The sequence below is a fragment of the Micropterus salmoides genome, unplaced genomic scaffold, assembly GCF_014851395.1.
Source record: "Micropterus salmoides isolate LMB-PRFRI ecotype aquatic unplaced genomic scaffold, ASM1485139v1 Ms_hic_scaffold_15, whole genome shotgun sequence".
Taxonomy (NCBI): Eukaryota; Metazoa; Chordata; class Actinopteri; order Centrarchiformes; family Centrarchidae; genus Micropterus; species Micropterus salmoides.
In genome coordinates this window covers 24,922,450-24,943,514 of record NW_024040596.1, presented here as the reverse complement: position 1 = coordinate 24,943,514, position 21,065 = coordinate 24,922,450, and the positions used below count along the sequence as shown (strand labels likewise).

At 39.1% G+C, this 21,065-nt stretch overlaps 1 protein-coding gene and 1 long non-coding RNA gene across 2 annotated transcripts in view; one reads left to right on the top strand and one right to left on the bottom strand.

Moving 5' to 3' along the window:
* LOC119904507 (CD209 antigen-like protein C) overlaps window positions 1–17,861 on the top strand; it is a 32,768-nt gene extending 14,907 nt beyond the window's left edge. The window contains exons 6-13 of the mRNA XM_038721225.1: window positions 4,728–5,911; window positions 9,753–9,842; window positions 12,393–12,513; window positions 12,621–12,722; window positions 13,767–13,907; window positions 15,214–15,371; window positions 15,999–16,108; window positions 17,054–17,861. Coding sequence (XP_038577153.1) covers window positions 12,444–12,513; window positions 12,621–12,722; window positions 13,767–13,907; window positions 15,214–15,371; window positions 15,999–16,108; window positions 17,054–17,162 — 690 coding nt within the window. The 5' untranslated portion in view covers window positions 4,728–5,911; window positions 9,753–9,842; window positions 12,393–12,443 and the 3' untranslated portion in view covers window positions 17,163–17,861. The remainder of the gene's footprint in view (window positions 1–4,727; window positions 5,912–9,752; window positions 9,843–12,392; window positions 12,514–12,620; window positions 12,723–13,766; window positions 13,908–15,213; window positions 15,372–15,998; window positions 16,109–17,053) is intronic.
* On the bottom strand, window positions 13,902–15,287 carry LOC119904511. The gene is made up of 3 exons (XR_005444713.1): window positions 15,230–15,287; window positions 14,801–14,946; window positions 13,902–14,693 (listed from the first exon to the last, which is right to left on the bottom strand). It is a non-coding gene; the product is annotated as an uncharacterized LOC119904511 (long non-coding RNA).
* Window positions 17,862–21,065: the final 3,204 nt, after the last annotated feature.

Sequence of the window (21,065 nt, the reverse complement as noted above, 5' to 3'; positions counted from 1 at the left end):
TGTGACCTACAGAGTTTTCAATTAGGGACTTACACAGAACTGCAGGAAAGTGAGCTGTTGTTTCTGAGAGCCACATCAATTAGCTGCAGCTAAATCTGGAGTGCACTCCTATTCGAGTATTTATGGTAAATGCTCCCACAAGGAGCAACTCGTTGCTCTGCTGTTTTCAGCTGCTATTTCAACAAAAACGCCATTCAGGGTGAAAGTTCAACCGTGGTGTTGTGTCGGGAGATGCAGTGACTTCACCAGCGGTGAGTATTATGAATAATACATGTAATCTGTTAAGCTATGAGGAGAGTGAAAGTCTGTTAGCCGCTAGGCTAATTTATGTAGTGCTAACATTATTTAGGCTAAAGCTCTTAAGCTAGTGGTGGTGACTAACAAATAAACTAATCTTAACAGAATTTTATGCTTCTGTTAAATGTGATTGCTATTAAGCCGTGTTTTATGTGTGGTGGTGAAGTCAATTTAAAGTTAACTTTACTGCACTTAACCAGTCGAAATGATTTAATGAAGGCTAACCTTAGTTACTGTACTTCTATGTCTCACACAGAAAACACAGGAGGAGGCATGCGGAGAACATAACCATGTTCGTCAGAGGAAAAGAAGAAGGAGGAGAAGGAGAGCAACAAATAACCCCCAAACAATAAAATAAATTCCTTTTATATTTCCCTGCCTTGTTGTTTATGTGTACATACAGAGGAAGAATGAGAGAACAGCACACATTTCATCGTTACTGTGTGTTAGCAGAGCAAGGGAGAACAGTGGATACTTTTAATACAGCCCACACCCCTAATACTGTGTAACTGTAACAAGTTAAGAACAGAAGAAAAAGATGTTCATTCTTTACAACTGTCTGCATAGCTTATTCATCTTGTGTAATGAATGAAAATAAATAGGCCTACTAGGCTCCTCTCTACTTTGACATTTAAGATTAGTTTGTTTGATCCACCTTCATACACATGTGACATTACTGTACAACTTGAGAAAGGTGAGTTGTTTTCTGCTCCAGCCTGCCTAAAAGAAAAGTGTTTTGGGGATTAAATGGACTTATTATGTGCTGCAGTGCAGGAAGAACTCAGAACAGACCCATTTCTCACCTTATTCTAAATCATGCAATGAAGAAGAAGAAATACGTAATTAATCCTGGGACATTTTTATGTTATTTTACTTTTAATAGACGTATGTAGCAGGTTTTATACTTCCTGTGAGTATAATCCAATCAATCTTATTTTCATACTGTATATCCGTTGTGTAATTTGATAAATTGTGTTGTATGTGGTGCTCGCATCTTGTACTACTGAGACTTCATTGCCCTCTTCAGAGAAGACTCAGACTGCAACATGCAGAGAGAAACAGACAGAAAAAGTCTCTAACTCTGCCTGTCAGCTCGCTCTGCTCCGTTAAAACTGAATTTACCATACAGAATTGAATATGAGTGCACTCCAGATTTAGCTGCAGCGAGCTGACCGTGTGCTTCTCCCTATACCGCAGTTCTGTGTCCATGCATGCAGCAAACTGAAAGCACTGTCTGTCGGAGCGTCTACATGAAAAGAGAAGGAAGACATGGCTGGTAGTATTGTCTTCAGAGTTGCTAAACACCTCATTTGTATAATGAGGCAGAAATGCATACAGAAATGTAAAAAGGACAGGAAGAAATAAATACCAAGGGTGAAAATAAATAAGGTAAAAAAATACAAAGGAAGAATAAAACAGACAAAAATATTAAAACACACACATAAATAAATACATTTAAAAAATAAGTAATTAATAAATAAAGTTGAAGATTATAACGGAGAATAAATAAATAAGGTAATTATTACAAAGGTGAATAAGTAAAGGCACTAATTAAAATATATACACTTATGTCTCCTTGTATAATTTAATTACTACCTACATTTATTTATTTACTTTATTTTTTGTGTATTTAATTGGATGCTTATTTATTTATTGAGCATTTATTTATTTCAGAATGTGTAAGGATCGGTCCTCCATAGAAAACAGCTTTAAAAAAAATGAAAAATAGTAAATAGAGAAGGGTCCTCTATCCTAAGGCCCAGTTCTGTGAACCAATAAGCTTTGAGCTTGAGTAGTAGGGTTCCATTGTATGAAGGCTACGTAAACTTTAAAGAGGCTCTATGTAGTTTTTCAATAAAATGACTCACTTTTTCACTTTTTCACTGCCTTATTGTCAATGGCCTTTAACCTCAATTAGAAATTAACCCCACGCCTGTTTTCTCTGTTGCTTACAACAGCCACTATTCTGCTTTTTATGTGAAGGTATCAGGTCGGGATGTAGCTGCATGCGCACTCCCGAGCCTCCTGCCGACCACAGCGTCAACACTGCAGCTAACGAAATGCAGTCCACTAACGCCACAAAACAACCAGATCCGAGCACAACAGATTTCAAAATAAACTCCAACATAAACTCTCAGTCGCTGTAACTAATGTGACCCTCAAAATATACAATACTGCAACAAAACCGATCACAACACAGTGGAAGAGCCGTCCACTACAGTAACGTTACTTACTGCGGTCTAACTGTTACAAAGTGTGGCAACAATCTCATTTATAATATTCAGTCTAGCTCACCGTTTGGGTATCATTCAATACATGTAAGTTACATTGCTGAGCCTCTGGTGAAAGACAAACAAATGGTAATGTTAGTTACTGAAAAGCAGACAGGCAAGTTAAAGCCAATGTATCATGTTGACTAAATGCAGTAAATGTAGTGTTATCATGTAACGAGCATGGATTACTTCAACCTGATAAAAAATATACAGTAACGTTGCAGAGGGAGTTTACCTGAGTTTCCAGCATGTTGAGCGACGCTGTCTCCTGTTGAGTCTGTATATAACCGCTGCTTTATTTTATGGGAAGATTGTGCCAAAATTGTGGCTTGCTGCGCTGTCTGAGGCAGGAATATTACAGAGCCAAAAATGGGGTTTGAAATCTGCCTCTGAGCCAGGAACATTGTAGTAGTAACAGAGCAGCTAGAGGAACAAGTCTGTGTGAAAAGCCACTGCCACATTTACTGCGGGATCTCTGTATGAAAGCGGTTGTGTTTCGGATTATGCTCGTTCATGAGTTTGAGCCGAGCACGCTTACGAGCACACACCTGGTTGCAATGTAAAAACCACACCGCTAGTGGCAGCTGATAACTACACATTACCCCTTTAACTTATTTCACCATAGCAATCCACTAAATATGTTTGTGAACTCATTTGAGGAGAGAAATAAGATCTTCACTCATATTAGATCTACAAGGCCTAATTTAAAAGTTTGTTTGCACTACTGCACTGCCAGCTGGCACTGCTAGAGTATTAGCTTACTACTATTATTTCCCATAGAGGTTAGTGAGTTAACTAACATTAGCTTGCACAGGGATGGACTGGAATACAGCCCAGGACTTTGAGACGGAGAGGCCTTTTATGCGAGTGCCCTTTTGGGGGTGGGCATAAATATTTTTTGCAGTTATTTTAATACGTATCAGTGTTTTTGTTGTATGTTGAATCAGATTATGCTGAAGACCTTCAAGAAACTTCAGGATGACACCTGCCTCTTCAGTTTGTATAAGCAAAGCAGGTCTGCACTGAACAAGACCAGGTCAGACAAGCCTGAGTTAGTCAGAGGGCTAAAATAATTAAATATTCTCAAAAATGACAATGCATTCCCATAAAATACAGCTGTGTATGTGTGTGCATAAAAATCAAATCCATCATCTTTAGTAAGCCTCTCCCGGCTCAGCTTCCTCTGTGCTGGACCCTCTGCTTTTACTGATTGTACAGTTACATATGTATGAGAAGAAAATCAATAATAAATATGACTTACAATAATCCATTCTCTTATTCTTAAATCACACTGCCCTGTACCTGTCACTGTTTTGTCTGGTTCCATTTACCTTCTCCTCCTCCTGCTGCTCCTCCTGTCTCTTCTCTCCCTCCTCATCAACATGACTGGGGTCATCATCACCCTGTCCCTGTGCATCACCTCCACAGCTTATTAATATACATAAAGATATACAAAGATTCCTCGGTTAATTTGGCACATTTAGCTGCCTCTTATGCCAACATTTTTTCTTCTTAATTCAAATTTTTTACGTCTCTGTTGACCCTATCACACAACCCAAATGGAAAGTAAACTACTTTGATATGCCCTGTTGAGCCAATCAGATTTCAGCATAAACGAAGATCGGTCCAAGTTGGGATGGGCCGCCGGTACACCCCCTCCATATTTAAAGTATTGGTTTGGCCCATTCTGACACACAGAAGGCCGGCCGGCGCGGTCGTGGATCTTAAAGTAAAACAGAAACTGAAAAATAAAAACTCTTGATCCAAGTTAATCAGTTTTATTACATGTAAATGAATAAAGCTTACAGAGCTCTGGGTCAATCTTCCTTTCTCTGACAAACAACAAGCTGTATCAGTTCATGAAGTCTGACTGGCTATCTCTCCCTGACCCAGTGTTTTACTATACATCGTCACGTCATAAAACAATAAAACAAAAGTGTAGGTCAGTCCAGGGGGCCTTAAAACCTGCATAAGAGGAGCCTGAGGAGGGAGGTCTGAGAAGGGAAGTCTGAGGTGCTCCAGTTGAATCCTTTTTTCAGTCCAACTGGAGCACCTCAGACTTCCTTTTGGTCCAAATAAAACTAATTGACCTAATATTCAATAGAGTGTATTTGCTACACTTCTGATTTGCATCTTATGATTGTCTTGACCTATTAGGTATTGGGAGGCAGCGCAGCCTGATAATGGTGGTGGAGATCCAAAGTGGGGTGAGGAGGACTGTGCCCAAATCAAACCTGGCAAGAAAACTCAAGAAAACTGGAACGATCGGTCATGTTCTACTTTTCTGCGATGGATCTGTGAGAAAGAGGCTTAGAATTGGTGTAAAAGCATATGTACATGCTTTTACAAACTAAGCTATGATTTTACAAAAAGCCTTTGGGATTGAGTGTCCTTTTATGTTTGTGTGTGTAAAAGAGAGAGTAGTGTATTATTACAGTTCATTCTCATCAGAGTTCATCATCCTTGAAGAACATATTTCTATGTAAACTTCTCTGCAGCAGGCTGAGGATCCTCTTGTTCATGTTCAAGTTCAAGACTCAAAGTTTCTGCCAGGCATCCAAAAGTGCATTATTTACAGTATCAATATGATCTCCTGCTCTTCTTAGTTGGTGCTTATGATCTTTAATGACGATGACAGACTTTGAAGTTTGCTTCTGCTCTGCACTTTAAAAGATATTTCTGTAAGATGATCTTATGGTAGAAGAAATTCATAAACGTATTGTTACATTTAAGTGTCCAACAGGTCAAGTTTGGAAGAACTTACATTTCTTTCTTATGTAACCTCACCAACTTGCTGATGTTCCAAAAATTTAATTATTGCTTCATCTAAAGATTTCAGGATAGGATGAGACTATTTCTTATGGCATCAGTCTGGTTTAAAAGCTTAGTTTGAAAGCTATACAATGATAGCATATTAAAATAAATCACACAGCAGATACAGTAGGCTACATCATGTTCAGTGTTGGGGGTAACGCGTTACTGTCATGCTGTGTGCCTGCATGCCTTGTGTAGTTCTCAGTTTTGTTATTTCAGTCTTTTCTCTATCTGTTATGTAGTCTGTTATAGTTTATCTGGTTATTATCCGTCAGCTGATGTCTGTTGCCCCAGTTATCTCTCTGACTGCCTGTGTCTCCTCAGCCTCATGTCCGTCACCTGTGTGTCTCCTCCCAGCTCGTTAGTCTGTGTGTATATATACCTGGTGTTTCTGTTTAGTCTTTGTTGGGTCATTGCAGTGTGTTGTCCTGTTTAGCCTGCTGTTGTGCTTGTCTTTTCACCCTGTTTCTTTGGATTTCTGTTTGGATTACCTTGTTTTTGGACTCTGTTAATCAGCCACTCTGCCAGTAAGTGTGCTCGCCTTTTGTTTGTTGGTTTAATAAACCTTTTGAGCGTTACCCGCTTTGTTCTGAGTCCTACACAAACCCTGACAGTTACAAAGTAATGCGTTACTGTAATCGGATTACTTGTCTGCAATGCAGTAATGTAAAGCATTACTGTTTAACTTCAGTAATCAAATTACAGTTACTAATTACAAAGTCATCTGATTACTTCCGAACTGGTTGAACTTGAACTATCCGCATGATGGGAGGAGAGGAAACTAAATCAAACGTTCCTTTTTGCGTAACGCTTTTTCCGACTCACTTTTAGCGCCAGTTCATGAGGACGCAGAAATAACAGAGCTGCCAAAGGCGTCTTTCGAGGGGTGGAGTTGTTGCTTCATATTCTTATTGAAAGGAGATAAAGGCTCTATAGCCTGGGCGGTCTTGTCTGACTCCAAGGAGGAACAGGTTGTCTGACAAACGATTTGAGAGACTCCTGCCCATGAGGTATTTGCCAAGCATGTCCAGTAAGCGAGGAAAAATCTACTTTAAAGCCATAGTTCGGTTAGTGAGCTACAGGAAGTTTTTTGTCTGGGTTTGGTCTGTTAAATTCACAGTTCAAAGTACATTTCATATGCCATGCTTTTCCTCTGAAGTCTCAGCATCATCTGATATTTTGATGAGGGCCAGTGTCTTGTTTTTTGTTATTTTCAACAAATATTTGCTTTGGTTGGAAGGACAACCTATTTTAAGTTATGTTGTATTGTAATGAAATTCATTATTTAAAAACTAAATGTTTCCAATGAAAAGTCCAATTAAAGTTCTAAGCATTATAGTAATGTACTCTAGGCTTGTCCTTCTCCTCACAACTTTGTTGTAGGCTTTGTAGTATTGAAGAGCATAAAAGAGAGATCATGTGTATGTCCTCATAAGGATATGTGTTGATCTGAGCTTAAATGAGGTGTAACTTTATATTGTTATTGTGAATCAGCATGTGCAGTAATCCTAACCCCATCTGACAGAACACTTCAGCAGAGGCTTATTTTACCTTCACTCAGGAAATACTAACCAAACCAGATATGCCACAGGGTGACACTATCCTCATTGCAAAAACAAGTGTTTTGCACTTGTATACGGTCGTCCCCTTAAAGGAAGGTTGGGAACCCGAAATTGCTCCTGGTGGCTGTGCCATCAGTGTGAATGAGTTAATTTCTGTTTCTGATGAGCAGTTGGGTCTCTGCTCATAGGGGGTGAATGTGCTGTAGTGTAAAGCATTTGAGTGGTCAAAAAGACTAGAAAGGTGCTATACAAATACAGCCCATATTTCATATGTGATAGTTTATTCAGATTTGGGAGCGAAACCTCTGAGAGCCTAAATGTGTACGTCCGCACTGCGCTCCAACAAATAGAAGCGACAGCTGCAGAAGAAGCTCTTGTTAAGTGACCTCTCTTGAAGTGTCCTTCTTTACTGTACCAGAAAATAACTGGTAGGTGGTGCTAAAAATGAGAATGATTAACATGACACACAGATGCGACATAGTGGTGCAGTGGTCAGCACTGTCACCTCACAGCAAGAGGTTCTGTGGATCGAGGCCCAGGCCTTTCTTTGTGGAGTTTGCATGTTCTCCCCGTGTCTGTGTGGGTTCTCTTCATGTTCTCCTGCTTCCTGCCACTGTCCCACATGCATAGGTTAATTGGTGACTCTTTGCTCTTAGGTGTGAACGTGTGTGACTTGTTTGTCTCGGAGTTATCCCTGTGATGAACGGGCAACCTGTCCAAGGTTCACCAATGACAGCTGGGATTGGCTCCAGCCCCTTCGTGATCCTGCACAGAGTTAACAATACTGCTGACTATGGCTGCAATAGTGCTTAAACCAAATAACACAAATCAGAATATGAAAAAACTGTTAGAAATTATAACAATACTTACTGAAGGATTAATTTACTTTGATAGAGAAATTTTGAATTAAATAACATTTTTTATCGCAATGAAAGTAAATATAAAAACAATGAGCCCATTGAGCTACCAGTAAATATTAATATATCTGAATGAAACTTCTCACAGGTACTATGCATCATAAAGGGAACTGAATGAGGGGGTGGGTCCTGGAAAATGTTGCTAAAAAAAATTGGCCATTACATTGAGTTGCACCCTCTAATTTTACCAGGAAGGTAAATATTTATTTTCAAGAAGCAAAACAGCAACGCTATGCAAGTAGAGTTCTGAATAAACACCAACACCAAGCAAGCTTTCCTTTTTCTACATGTATTTACATCACCTCTACATTAAAAGGGCGGGATACAAGAATTATGAAAAACAAATGATCACTTGTTTTACTCCCAGTTTGCTAAACGCAGCCATGGTAACAGATGTTTTGCCACGCAGAAGGGGAAGTGACATTAATGCAAACCTTCTATAATGGAGATGTTAGTCCAGCTAAGAACAGTTGTTATTGTTACTTAAACAAATACAGGCAATGTGTAATCTCACTTCTGCTAAATGTATCTATAATTAACTGGAATTTTGCCACATACATGAAACATGATAGATCCACAGAACAGAGTGTTGAGCGTGTCGCGAGCAGACACGGAGGATTGCCAAAAGTAAACATAGGCTATTTATTATTGTAACTTAACAATAAAACTAATAATTACCAATGTAGAGTGTGTCAGTCAGTAGCATGAGTGGTGTAAATGTGGATGAGTGACTAGTGTAAAGTTTGAGGGTTGAGGAGTGGTATCAAAACATGGCCTAATATTAAAACAAACAGAAGATGTGCTGCTACTGCTGGCAGGAGACCAGATCAGGGCCCCGTTTTAGAAAGCGTGATTAGTGAAAATTCTGAGTATGTTGAGCCTGAGATGAGGGAAACTCTGAGTTTTCCGTTTCAGAGAGCAAGATCAGATAATCCCTAGATCAGTAACTCTGGCAACTGAAACCTGATAAGTTGGAAACCCGTGAGTTTCTCTCTAACTCCTCCTCCTCCCGCAGAGGCGGCTGTCTGACAAACACAGTTTCATTTCCTCATTCATTCGATATCAAAGCGCATATCTGAACGCATTTACATCTTTAAAAACTTCAAAATCCCAGTTAGATAGGCTATTAGTTTTTCATCCAAACATGAGCTTGAACATGACCTCTTTATGATCAATCTGTCATCGATGTAAGGACTGATCTCTGCACATTGTGGATTTATCCTCAGCGCAGAATGATGGCCGTCTTTAGGTAGGCTATAACGCTGTGACTCTGTGATAATGTTAACGCATTGATCCTTCTTCCACTCCTGCGTTTTAGAGCCAATCATGGTCCGCGTTGGTACGGATTTATATTTCTAGCTCCACCCGATTAAAATGGAAGCTCTGTCTTTATTTACCCGTTGCCATGGTGAATCGTAGTATCGGAGCTCCATTGATGATGGAAAATTCAGAGTTTCCCACCTCAGGCTGAATCAACTCAGAGCTCAGGGATAAACTCAGTTTGTTAAGCCTGCTTTCTGAAACAGGGCCCTGGACCATGACAGGTAACGGTTATCAACAGTACCTGCTGGTTTGTGGATGAACTTTGTCAACACCTCACTTTTGTCAAATCTCAAATGTGCCATGATGAAACCCTGTTATGTAATGCTAGTTTCCTACCTTAATTTGCCCTCAACCATCTTGCCCCTCTCCTTCCCACTATGTGTGGGAGAAACAAGTCAAGGAGAGATGACAAAGAGACTCACCCATGTTTTCTTATTATATTTGCTGTACTTGCAGCACCATTAAGCCATGATGTTAAATAATTATGTGCATGTATAAATTGGAAACCACCTTCATACTGAAGTTTTATCTTCGGCACTTAACTCAAGTTTCATTGTTTCTTACAGAACCAACTTGTCATTCAGGATGGAGGATGGATTGAAGAAGCAAAATTCCTCTGCACAAGTGTGTAACATTTCATACAATTCTACCAACAGGTACAGGACTACAGTAATATTAAACCAAAATTCTTTTGTCTGTAAAAAAATAAATTTATTTCATAATATTATGGCTGATTATTGTTCCCATAGTGGGTTAGTGAGTTAACTAATGTTTACTGCATACAGCCTGTTACATTACGTTTATTAATTTAGCTGACCCTTTTATCCAAAACAACTTACAATTGCTATATATTTCAGAGGTCGCGCCTCTGGAGCTACTAGGGGTTAAATGTCTTGCTCAGGGACACATTGGAATCTCACAGTGGATTTGAACTCTGGTCTCTCACACCAAAGGCATGCGTCTTATCCACTGCCCCATCACCATCACTGTTGTAGCTCATAAGCCGCCAGTGTAGTTTTTAACAAATACTGTTCTAATAAACTTACAACATACAACCATATTGTTTTCTGTCTCATTTTTCTGATGGTTGGACCAGATTTTTGAGATTCCTGATTTTTAAATGTAAATGCTCCGTACTTGTATAGCGCCTTTCTAGTCTTTTCGACCGCTCAAAGCGCTTTTACACTACATCTGCATGTCTGGTTTAATTCACACACTGAGCCTAAGTGCTCAAACAGAAACTAAGATTCACACACATTCATACACTGGCGGAACAGCCACCAGGGGCCCCTTTACCAGACACTGCGGCTTTTGTCTACAGGGGCGCCAGGATCAACACAAAATTAAAGTTCCTTGTAGTTGCTCATATGATTTGGCACATTTTATGGAAATTCTCTTGTGATGACAGAAGACGTTAAAGTAGATTGAGTCAAGGTGGGGTTGGCTTTTACATTTAGTGCAGACTCCATGGAAGCAGATTCCAGAATCAATAAATCAATTTGAATGAGTGTTTTGATCATGTTTGCAATGTCGAAGCATTTTGAATTTGCTACACCTCTGATTTGCCAACAAGTTGAAATTCAAGAATAAAGTCTCTGCCAGGCAGAGTATACAGTATCTCCTGTTCTGCTTAGTTGGTTCTCACGATCTTTAATGACTATGACTGACTTGTATTTACATAAGATGATTGCCCTCGTGGTAAAAGAGTACAACAGGCCAATTTTGGAAGAAATTTTTCCCATTTCTTTCTTGTCATATAAACTCACCAACTTGCTGATGTTCCAATCAACAACAAGAGGGAGACAGACAGAATCAAAAATAACATTTAATTAGTGCTTCATCTAAAGATTTTTGGATAGGTTGAGACCATTTCTTATGGCATCAGTCTGGTTTAAAGGTTTAGTTTGAAAGCTAAACAGTGATAGCACATTAAAATAAATCAGGCAGCACACACAGTACATTATGGTTTTGGTTGCGTTATTTGTTCTGTAAACTTCATGACAGTCAGTCAAACATCATAATTAAGATTTTGCCTAATTAGAACTATAGTCATTGTGTATTAAACATATCAAGTGACACATAGTGACACATTCATCTGACAGAACACTTCAGCAGAGGCGTTTTTACCCTCTCTCAGGAAATACTAACCAAACCAGATATGCCACAGCATGACACTGTCCTCATCACAAAAGAAAGTGGTTTGTACTTGTATAGCGCCTTTCTGACCACTCAAAGTGCTTTTACACTACATCACCTTCTAAATGAATTCAGAGGCAGAAACACATAAGAGCAATTTAGGGTTCAATATCTTTCCCAAGGATACATCATGCAGACTGGGCTGCGATCAAACCACCATCCTTCCCATAAGTGGACAACCGCTTTACCCTTTGAGCCACATCTGCCACTTACCCAGAAACTGGCTATTTGTTCTGAAATACCAACAACAACTTACATTATGTTTATACCACATGTAGGCTGTCCTCTTGTTGCCTTCCAAATTTTGACTGTTGTCGGTCAGTAGAAAAGGTGCTGTAGTCCCATACCCCCTTGGTTACAAGCAGTGGTGGGAATGAGGGGCACACAGGAACGCTGTTCTGGGAATAAAAGTCTAGAGGGAACAGCACTCACATTTTGAAAATCTATTCAATGTTTTTTTTTAGACTGAAATTGCTTAAAGCTGTTATACAGTGTTTCTAAAGCATGTTCATGAAAGAAACAGAATTGTCAGACCTTCTCCTGCTGAAATCTACACCATTAGACTATGGGAAAAGACACTCAATATCCTTCATGACTTCTCTCTCCCTGCTAACCATCTTTTAACTTTATCCCTTCTTTTAAAAAACTGAAAAGCATTAGAACCAGTGCAGCCAGGTTCTGCAACAGCACCTACCCAGAAGCTGTTCCAGCCCTTAACTCCTAAATCATCAATGTGCTGTTATAATTCATGTCTGTAAGACCTTGTAAGGGCATGTACTCAATACTGATAGCATCTACATGGCATTAGAATTATTACTTAAGTTGTGTTTATGTTCTAAGGTGAGCCTTGTATTTGGGGTTTGTGTGTGATAATAATGTTGCTTTAAGGGAGTAGCGGGAGTTTGTCATACAAGTTACTTTTAACAGCTCTGAAACTTGTGACTTCCTGAAAAGGTAAAGCATTGAGAAATTGAAACCAGAAAGACTGACATCATTTTCATGTGCTGCAGTCTGCACTGCAGAGCGGACCCTTTAGGAAACAGTTGGCCACCTTATGAGCGATGGACGAAATCTACGCCAATGTTGAACATGACAAACCTGTTGCCCCAAGACCTTCACCAAATCGGAAAGGTAAGAATGTCCAGTCAGACAGAGAGGGTGAAAGACTGAGCTTGCACAGATTTATATCATCATCTCTTGTATCATTGACTGTATTCACTGGTCTTCTCCGTGTTCAGGTCCCAGTAGCTCAGAGAGAAGATTTCATGGAGCTGTTGTTCTCTGTCTGGGGCTGCTGAATGTTTTCCAGCTGGCTGGGCTCATCGGCCTCGCTGTCCACTGTGAGTTTGAACCACTTTCAGTAACCAGAGTAACAATTTTAGGACCATTATTCTGCTCATGTTTTATTAAGATGTCTATTTTATTTTTCCGTCCTGTCTTTATGCTCTTATTTTCTCCTTCATGAATTCTTAATTTCTGACTTTCTGATTTTCCTGTGTGTTTGTTTGAAACTCAAAGCCGCTTTTCACAAAGGTTCAACAGATACAAAACACAACATTTTCATATTTTGTGAATATATTATTTAACCAAGAAGGTAAAAATTTATTGTCATGCAGCAAATCTGTGTAAGTAGAGCTTTAAATAAACACCAGCACCAAGCAAGCTTTCCTTCTGGTGCCATATTTCAACAATGTTTGGTTAGTGCTGCCGGTTGTCAACATTTATATAATATTAGCGTATTTTCTGGGAAAACATAAGGTCCTACTTAAAAAAATGTACTGTCATTGGGCAGAATTCAGAAACATTTTGACTTATGTAAATATAGTAACTGTTTCTGTGTGGCCTGGGTGCAAAAGGTATTTTGTGTTAAGGAAATGTCTCTTCTGTATTTAAAGTTTGTATTGACAACAAGGCAATACATTATTCCCATCTACATGTATTTACATTGTCACTGCATTAAAAAAGCGGCATTACTTTAAAGACAAGGCATACGATATTTGAATTTATTCTATTGTTTATTTAACCAGGCAAGTTAGTTAAGAACAAATTCCCATTTACAACCACGGCAGCAGGTATGAAATACTACATGTACTGTATAATGAGGTAGTAACATAGAAAAGTCCAGTTAAGAATACAATTGTTATTGTTAATAAAACAAATACAAATATAGAGTAGGAGATTCGCAGTGATGTAGTAGTAAATTCAAACAGGCACTTTAGTCATTTTAAAATAATCCAAAACAAAAAACAGATTTCTACCAAACCACCTTCTAGTCTACCACGCATGAACCTCTTAGGATGCTGTTTCTAATTATTTGGTACCTGATTCTGAGATCTTTTACTGAACTTAAAAAAATGTCTCTTGGTTTATTTTATGACATTTAGCTGCAGATCTCTCAGCCATCAAAGCCAACCTGACTGAGCGTCTCCAGGCCAGCGTCAACATGTCATCTAGTCTGACTCAAGAGAGAGATCTGCTGAACATCAGCCTTGTTGAAATGACTAGAGACTTGAACAAGCTTCAGAGTGAGTCCATGCATGTGGTATTTAGATTTACTTGGTGTGTATCTTCAAACATTTACTCAGAAATTCAAATAGTACAAAACCCTGCACTGTGATATGATCTTTTGAATTAGCTAAGTAGGTAAAACATTTTATAAATCAAAAATAAATGTATGATAACAATGCATGACTATGGACTGCTGGCCAAAGTGTGTCCGCTATCGTTCACTGAAATAACTGAAGAGCTGAACAGCATGAGGAAGTGTGGCAACTGCAGACAATATGCATGGCAATGTGTAATCTCAGTTCTGTTATATGTATCTATAATTAACAGGTATTTTGCAAAATCTGTGAAACATGATAGATCCTAGTGACAGCAAACATTTTGACTGCAGGTTAAGTACAGATATAATTAATGATACATTGGTGCAGCACTTTCTGCTGTTACCACCAGTTTAACACAGTGAAACTAAAAGACTAAAGACCTTAGTCTTACTTGCATCTAATTTACAGACAGTATAGTTTTGTTCCAGTCTTTAACACAATTTTTGTACCAATCTTCATCTATCTGTTCTGTCCAAATGCAACAAATTATTTTAACGTATCTTGAAAGTTAAAATAACATTGCATGAGAACGGACATCCCGTCAGTCATGATCTGGTTGCAGGAAGGTAGTGTTAAGAACAGAGAAATCAATTTAGTTTACTTTGAACTTTAGGAGTAACCCAATGGATTGGAAGTGAGATGAGCAAAATTGAAGACCAGAGAGATGCATGGCAGGCAGAGTGAGATCACAGGTGAGTGTAGAACCTGAACACAGGAAGGAGCAAGGTTAGATTTAAAAAAACAAACAACAAAAACACTAAGAATGACAGACCTGTCCATAGCAATAGCACCACATTTGCAAACTGAACAACCTGGCAAAGACTGGAGTGAAAAGCTAGGGTAGATACACTGCAGAGTCTCGAGTAGTGGATGAGTCACAGGTGCGCAGGAGGTTGTGCCGCAGGAACCAAGCAGGCAAGCAAAGACTGTATGGAGGGTCTTGCCCCTCCCCCTCCCACTATGTGTGAGAGAAACAAAGTGAGAAAGCGACTGTTAGGAGAGACAGAAAGAGATTCATCTTCGTTTTCTAATTACATTTGCAGTATTTGCAGCACCATTAAGCCATGATGAATAATAACTATGTGAATGTATAAATTGAAGCCACCTTCATGCTGGAAATGTATACAGGTGAAACAATATGCTAATTTTTTGAGTTTCACCTGTACATGATTTTTTACATCCAGACTGTATCTTTGGCACTTAACTATTGTCTGATTTTTTTAAGTTTCATCGTTTCTTACAGAATCATGTCCTGTTGGATGGAGGATGTTCAGTTGCGCCTGTTATTTCTTCTCTAATGAGTCTGGTTCCTGGGAAAAGGGTAGAGAGGACTGTAAAACCAGAGGAGCATATCTGGTGGTCATAAACAGCTCTGAAGAACAGGTGCAGTGTTTCTGAAATATTTTACACAAATGAGTGTTCATAACTTCCTAACATCAGCATGCTAATACGCTTATGATAATAATACTGGCATGTTGCTGTTTAGCATCTATAATGTTCACCATGTTCACTGTGTTGGTTTAACATGTTAGCATGATAACATTTGCTAATTAGCACTGAACACAAAGTAAAACCGAGGCTGATGGGAATGTCATTAGTTTTCCAGGTATTTGGTAATAAATCAAAATATTGAACAAACAGTTTTTTGACCTGAAGATAGATAAAAAGTCGTTATCAAAGTTATTACAATTCATCCGTGATCTAGTTGTTGAGATATCAGATATCAGTATATAGCCTAATTAAAAGTCAACCTCATGGTGACAGGAAATGTCAACAGCATACACTATCTGGGCACCATAGATATCTGTACCAAATATTGTGCCAATCTATGCAGTGTTGAGATATATCCCAGCACGCGGGTGGCACCAGAGGAAAATCATTGTACTTTAATGAATCAGTAAAGTTCAGTTCATGATGTCTACATTTAATCTTGAATACAGTATATTCTAATATAATATTATTTAAACTAACATATAAATGCTGTGACTTTCTGTTGTGTTTATTGAACAGAAGTTCCTCTCTAACTTCACCAAGGAAGAAATTATGGCTTGGATTGGTTTGACTGATCGTATCAAGGAGGGGACCTGGATGTGGATTAATGGAGCTCCTCTGTCTCTACAGTAAGGCAGATACCTTGGTTGAATATAAACAAAATTGCAAATAAAATACTGTTATTAGTCTATGATTAGAATGTATTTGTTTTAGGAGTGCCTCGGTAATCATCAGAAATAACAGAGCTTACAACAAACATTTCAAAATGGTATCAGTATAGTCACAGCAGTTGACTTGAAATTAATCGGCTGGACCACACTCACGATATACCGTTTATATGATGCAATCAAACAACTATACCACTTTTTGTGAAATACATCTTACCCAGAAATACCACTAGATGGTGCTATGGTTCTTTTAATCATGGTCAACTTTCATCTTCAACCAAGAGGAAGTGATGTTTATAAATTTAGATTTTTAAGAGAATGTTTCTAGAGCTGTCACTAAACAGATGTATTGTTATTTCCTTCTTACCATACAGGCTGGCACACATCGTCACATACAAATGTACATTTAGTTTCTAGTTTATTTGTGTACAAATATAAAAACAGCCTGAACATCAAGCAGACACAGATGAACATTCATTTGGAGTTGTTTCCACCTATTGAATTTTAAGTGTAATGTTGAATTAAATTGCACTGAAACTGAGCTAAATGTTCTATGTTCACCAGCTAGTCACTGACCTTGTCTGAATGCTGTTGGGTGCTGGGCAGATAACGTACAATGGGTTTATCAGAGCTTTTTGCTGGAAACAGCTGCCTGGCTGAAAATGATGCTTATGAGAGTGCAGTTGTGGGCTAAAATCAATGAGCTAAACCTTGCTAAAACAATCTGAGGACAACTCCTGTTTGTCAAAAAAAAAAAAGAAATGAATGCAATTTAAAATACACCAGTACTCACCCCACCAACACACTGCCCCAAACTGTTTTAGGTCTTGGTGGCATTTCCTGGTGAATAGCAGGAATAACAGACTGTGTTCATGTAAAACAATGTCATTATTGTTGTGTTTGTAGACCTTTTCGGTATTGGCGGAGTGGGCAACCTGATAACAATGGAGGACATCCTTCTCTTGGGGAAGAGGACTGTGCCCACATCATATATGGAGGGGAGGGAAACAACTAGAATGATTTGTCATGTGAAACCGATATGAGATGGATCTGTGAGAAAATGGTTTAGCATTGGTGCATTATTGTGTGTTTGCTGCTTCTACTGCTTCTATATTATATTTAAACATAATTCCTTTGCACAAGTGTGTAAGGTTTCATACAATTTTACTCACAGGGGGCACTACAGTAACATTAATGATATTTCTACAATTCTGTAGAATTTGGTGCACAAGTTCACCATAAGCATGTGCACTACAAAGAAGCTGGACATCTTGTGGCCAGTTAAAAAATACTTTGTGTTTTGGTGAATAACTCCTGAACTGTGAGGCAGAGACAAAGCATTCAAATGTGGTGTTAATAGCGTCACCATGTGGTTGGTTGGTAAAACATTTGACCTTCATTTCAGAGTATCATTAAAATACTTTGAGATTCTCAAAGGTGTACCTGTGTCCCTTGTACTTAGTGTGAAAATGCACAACTGTATATGTTTTGACAAATTACAGAACTTTGATTAATGTACACATCAATCACCAGAAGCAGCTGCAGAAGATGAAGCAACCACATGCATTTTCTTCTAGGAATGAAAATATTCTAGTTAGGAGATTCAAAGTTTGTAAATTGTTTTTATTGTAAAGTAGAAATAATGAAAGACATTTGGAATGACATTTACCTACAAATTATGGCTCAGAGGATAATAAAGACAATGATTTATAAAGATTGTGGTGAATATTTAAGAACATTTTGATATTTTATGACCTTGTAACTGATTATTTATTCCCATCTTAAATGTGCAATTGTACAACTGCCTGCCTTGGCCAGGACACTCTTGGAAAAAGTTTTTCTGGTTTAATAAAGGTATAATAAAACAATTCAAAATCTACAACTGTAACAGAATATAATGCAGAGCAGCTCTAAGGCATTCTGGGTTGCTTAGACTTATTTCTCCTGTAGATCAACTTTTAAAATCATCACTGCTGAATCAACACACACACACAGACATGACTGACTGAGGTAACCTCTTTAAATGTGCATGTGGCACCTTTTTACGTCATCAATAATAAATTAAATCATTTTAATTCAGTTTTAAACTCCTGGACTTTAATAGCTCCTGTGTTTCAGCAGGTTTTCTACTCATGTTCAAAGTTCTGCACATTCAGAACCGAATATAAAGGATATTTAGTACAAATCATCATTAACTTTGCCATCAATCCGCGGTCTGCCTGCGTGCTGCAAGTGCCCGTGTGGGGATTTAATTCTTGCATGTTTTGTTGTGCAGGATCAATGCCCCTATGTGTCCACATGCGGAAAGGTCAAGATATCCTATCAGAGTGAAAATGGACTGTCTGTTGCATTAGACTAGGCAACTTGATGAGTAGATTTTTTTAAGTAGCCCATTAAAATATTCCTGCAAATGCAGTGAAGAAGTTCATTTAGTTGAAGTTGATTTATTTTCATTCATAAAAATATCTTAAAACATCCCACTACTTATTAGCCAGGGTTTATAAACTGCAGCTTGGAAAAGATAACTGTGTCACGCAAAACCCTCGCATTCTAGCAGAAACCTCTGAGGACCAGTCCAGTCAACACACGTATGGGCGCACATCATTTTTAAACAAGACAGTAATTAGGCTAGCTGTCTTTCAATCAAGATTTAGTCTGTGCTAATGCAAGTTTTCAGCGCCTCTGATAAAGTGCAGCTCACAGCCGCTTCAGGTGGAGCAGAGAGGACAGACACAGAGCTACAGCTGTATCATCTTATTCTCTCGCTAATTTGCAGGAGAACAACTAGAAAATAGTACAAATGTATGTCAGGGGCAGGAAACAGGGCCAATGAGACCCCCACCACCATCAAAATCCTCACCCGCCTGCGTGCATGTATTGTATTGTGTTGGATATATTTAATGGTTCGTGAAGTGTGGTATGGTGGAGTGGAAATAAGGAGCAGTTAAAATTGGGGGGTGGTTGAGACAGGGGCACTCCACAGCTGGCAGGCAGTGGAGCCTCCCAACGTGCCCCTCCCACCCATAGATATCCATAATAAAGGCTCTATCGTCATCACTGGCGGCCATCTTGTCACAGGCAAGCTTTTTGGCGGGCTTAAGGTGGCTGGAATAACAACCCTAATGCCAGCCAGTTCAACTACATTTTTAGGAAGCCGATGGCCCGGTGTGGGGTTGTTAAACCATGCATAGCCAATGTGTCCCTACCAGCTGTCATCGACACCTCTATAAGCCTGTCAGCTGTAGATATGTCCTCAGCAGCAGGAGGAGAAGATCTTCCATCCCCGTTTGCTGACATTCCTGCCCTAGTACATGACCACAGCTATCTTCCCGTCCGCTTCGATGGTCTTGTGGACAACGCTCTCGTGTACATTTCAGGTAAAGGCTGACTGAAAGCCAATTTTGCCTATAACCAATAGTGCCAATAGTCAAAATCTGGGGGAAAACAATCTCACAATAGTCCAAATAGAGAAATGTTCCCTTAATTTCCCCATGATTATTATTATCAGTTATGAAATTATTATACTAACTCAAATTTCAGGATTTGTTGTGCGACGGGCTCTGAAGAAGCTCTCCTGTGATATCTGCCGTGCCAGCCTGGTGACAGACGCTGCATCAAGGACCAGAGCTACCACCTGCTGACTTTAAAAAACAATGGAGGTCTGGTGATTCCATCAGAAGGCACAGTGAGGGTCGTCAGGGCAGCAGCGTGGGTCATTCGTCAGACATCAAGTACCAGACGATCACAGCCCATCAAAATGCTAGAGGTCGTGTACATTGTACAGAAGAAGATAGGGTCAGAGGATGTGTTTGTGCTTGAGGAGCACATCAGCGAAACGCAGTATGGCATAGACAGCCACCACCATACGTTAACAGAGTATGGTTTTAAGCTAAGGCTGTACCACATCGCTAAAATGATTAACCTTAGCTTACAGAGCAACAACATGTGACACAAGCTCAATAAAACCGTCCTTTTCAAAGGGCATTAGCCCAAGCTATGTTTTTTTGGTCATTTTTTTAATCTTCCATGTGTATACCTCGACAGTAGTGTAGTTCTCTCTACAGGGTGGGGATTTCAACATGCAACATTTATGTATATTTGTAAAGGGGAATCTTGTACCTATTTTTTTATTGCAAATAAATGTCACTTTTATAATAGTTTAAAAATAAAGACTTTTGTGTAATTATTCCATATTTTACATTTACATTCTATATCAGAACCCCTGACATACAATCCAAATAGTCTACATGAAACTTCGGAGTGTTACCTTTCATTTGAGACCAGGATTATGCTTCTACACCAAGAGCTTGCCACACAGTAAGCCTTGTTTTGTCAGTATGCATTTTGGGTAACCAAAAATCCTATGGGGAGTTTCCATAGGGCATTTTACAAAACGCGTGAGCATACCTTGGAAAATAATGGTCTAAATGCACACAATCTGTCTCAATCTGTGCAGCATGTGAGCTGGGAAACATGCAAATCCTTTGACAGAATCACAGGATGCTTTACCTCCCACGGCAGTGCAGATCTAAACAGACGTCCACCAACTCTGAGGATGCCATCTTCGATGAAGGGGTCGAGGCGATACAGAGGACTGTCTTTAAAAATAGTCTTTGGGTCATGTTCTAGTGAGGAAATTTCAGTACTGAATCTTTGGTTTTGTGCAAACTGAATTATTGCCTTTTCGGCTTCCTCCAAGTGGCTCTGGTGTCAAGCTGGATTTTCCAAGTGCGGCTTTGAATTTTTTAATCTCCTTTTCCACATTCTCATTCTGGTTGACCACATATTCTTTTCTCTTTCGGCTTAAAAGTAAAAGTCTTTCTTTCAGCTCCAACAGCCAGGCCACTGATGTTTTAAGCTTTCTCCAGGATGAAAAATAGTGAATGAGCTGACTGAGAGGATTGTCACTGTGTATTGT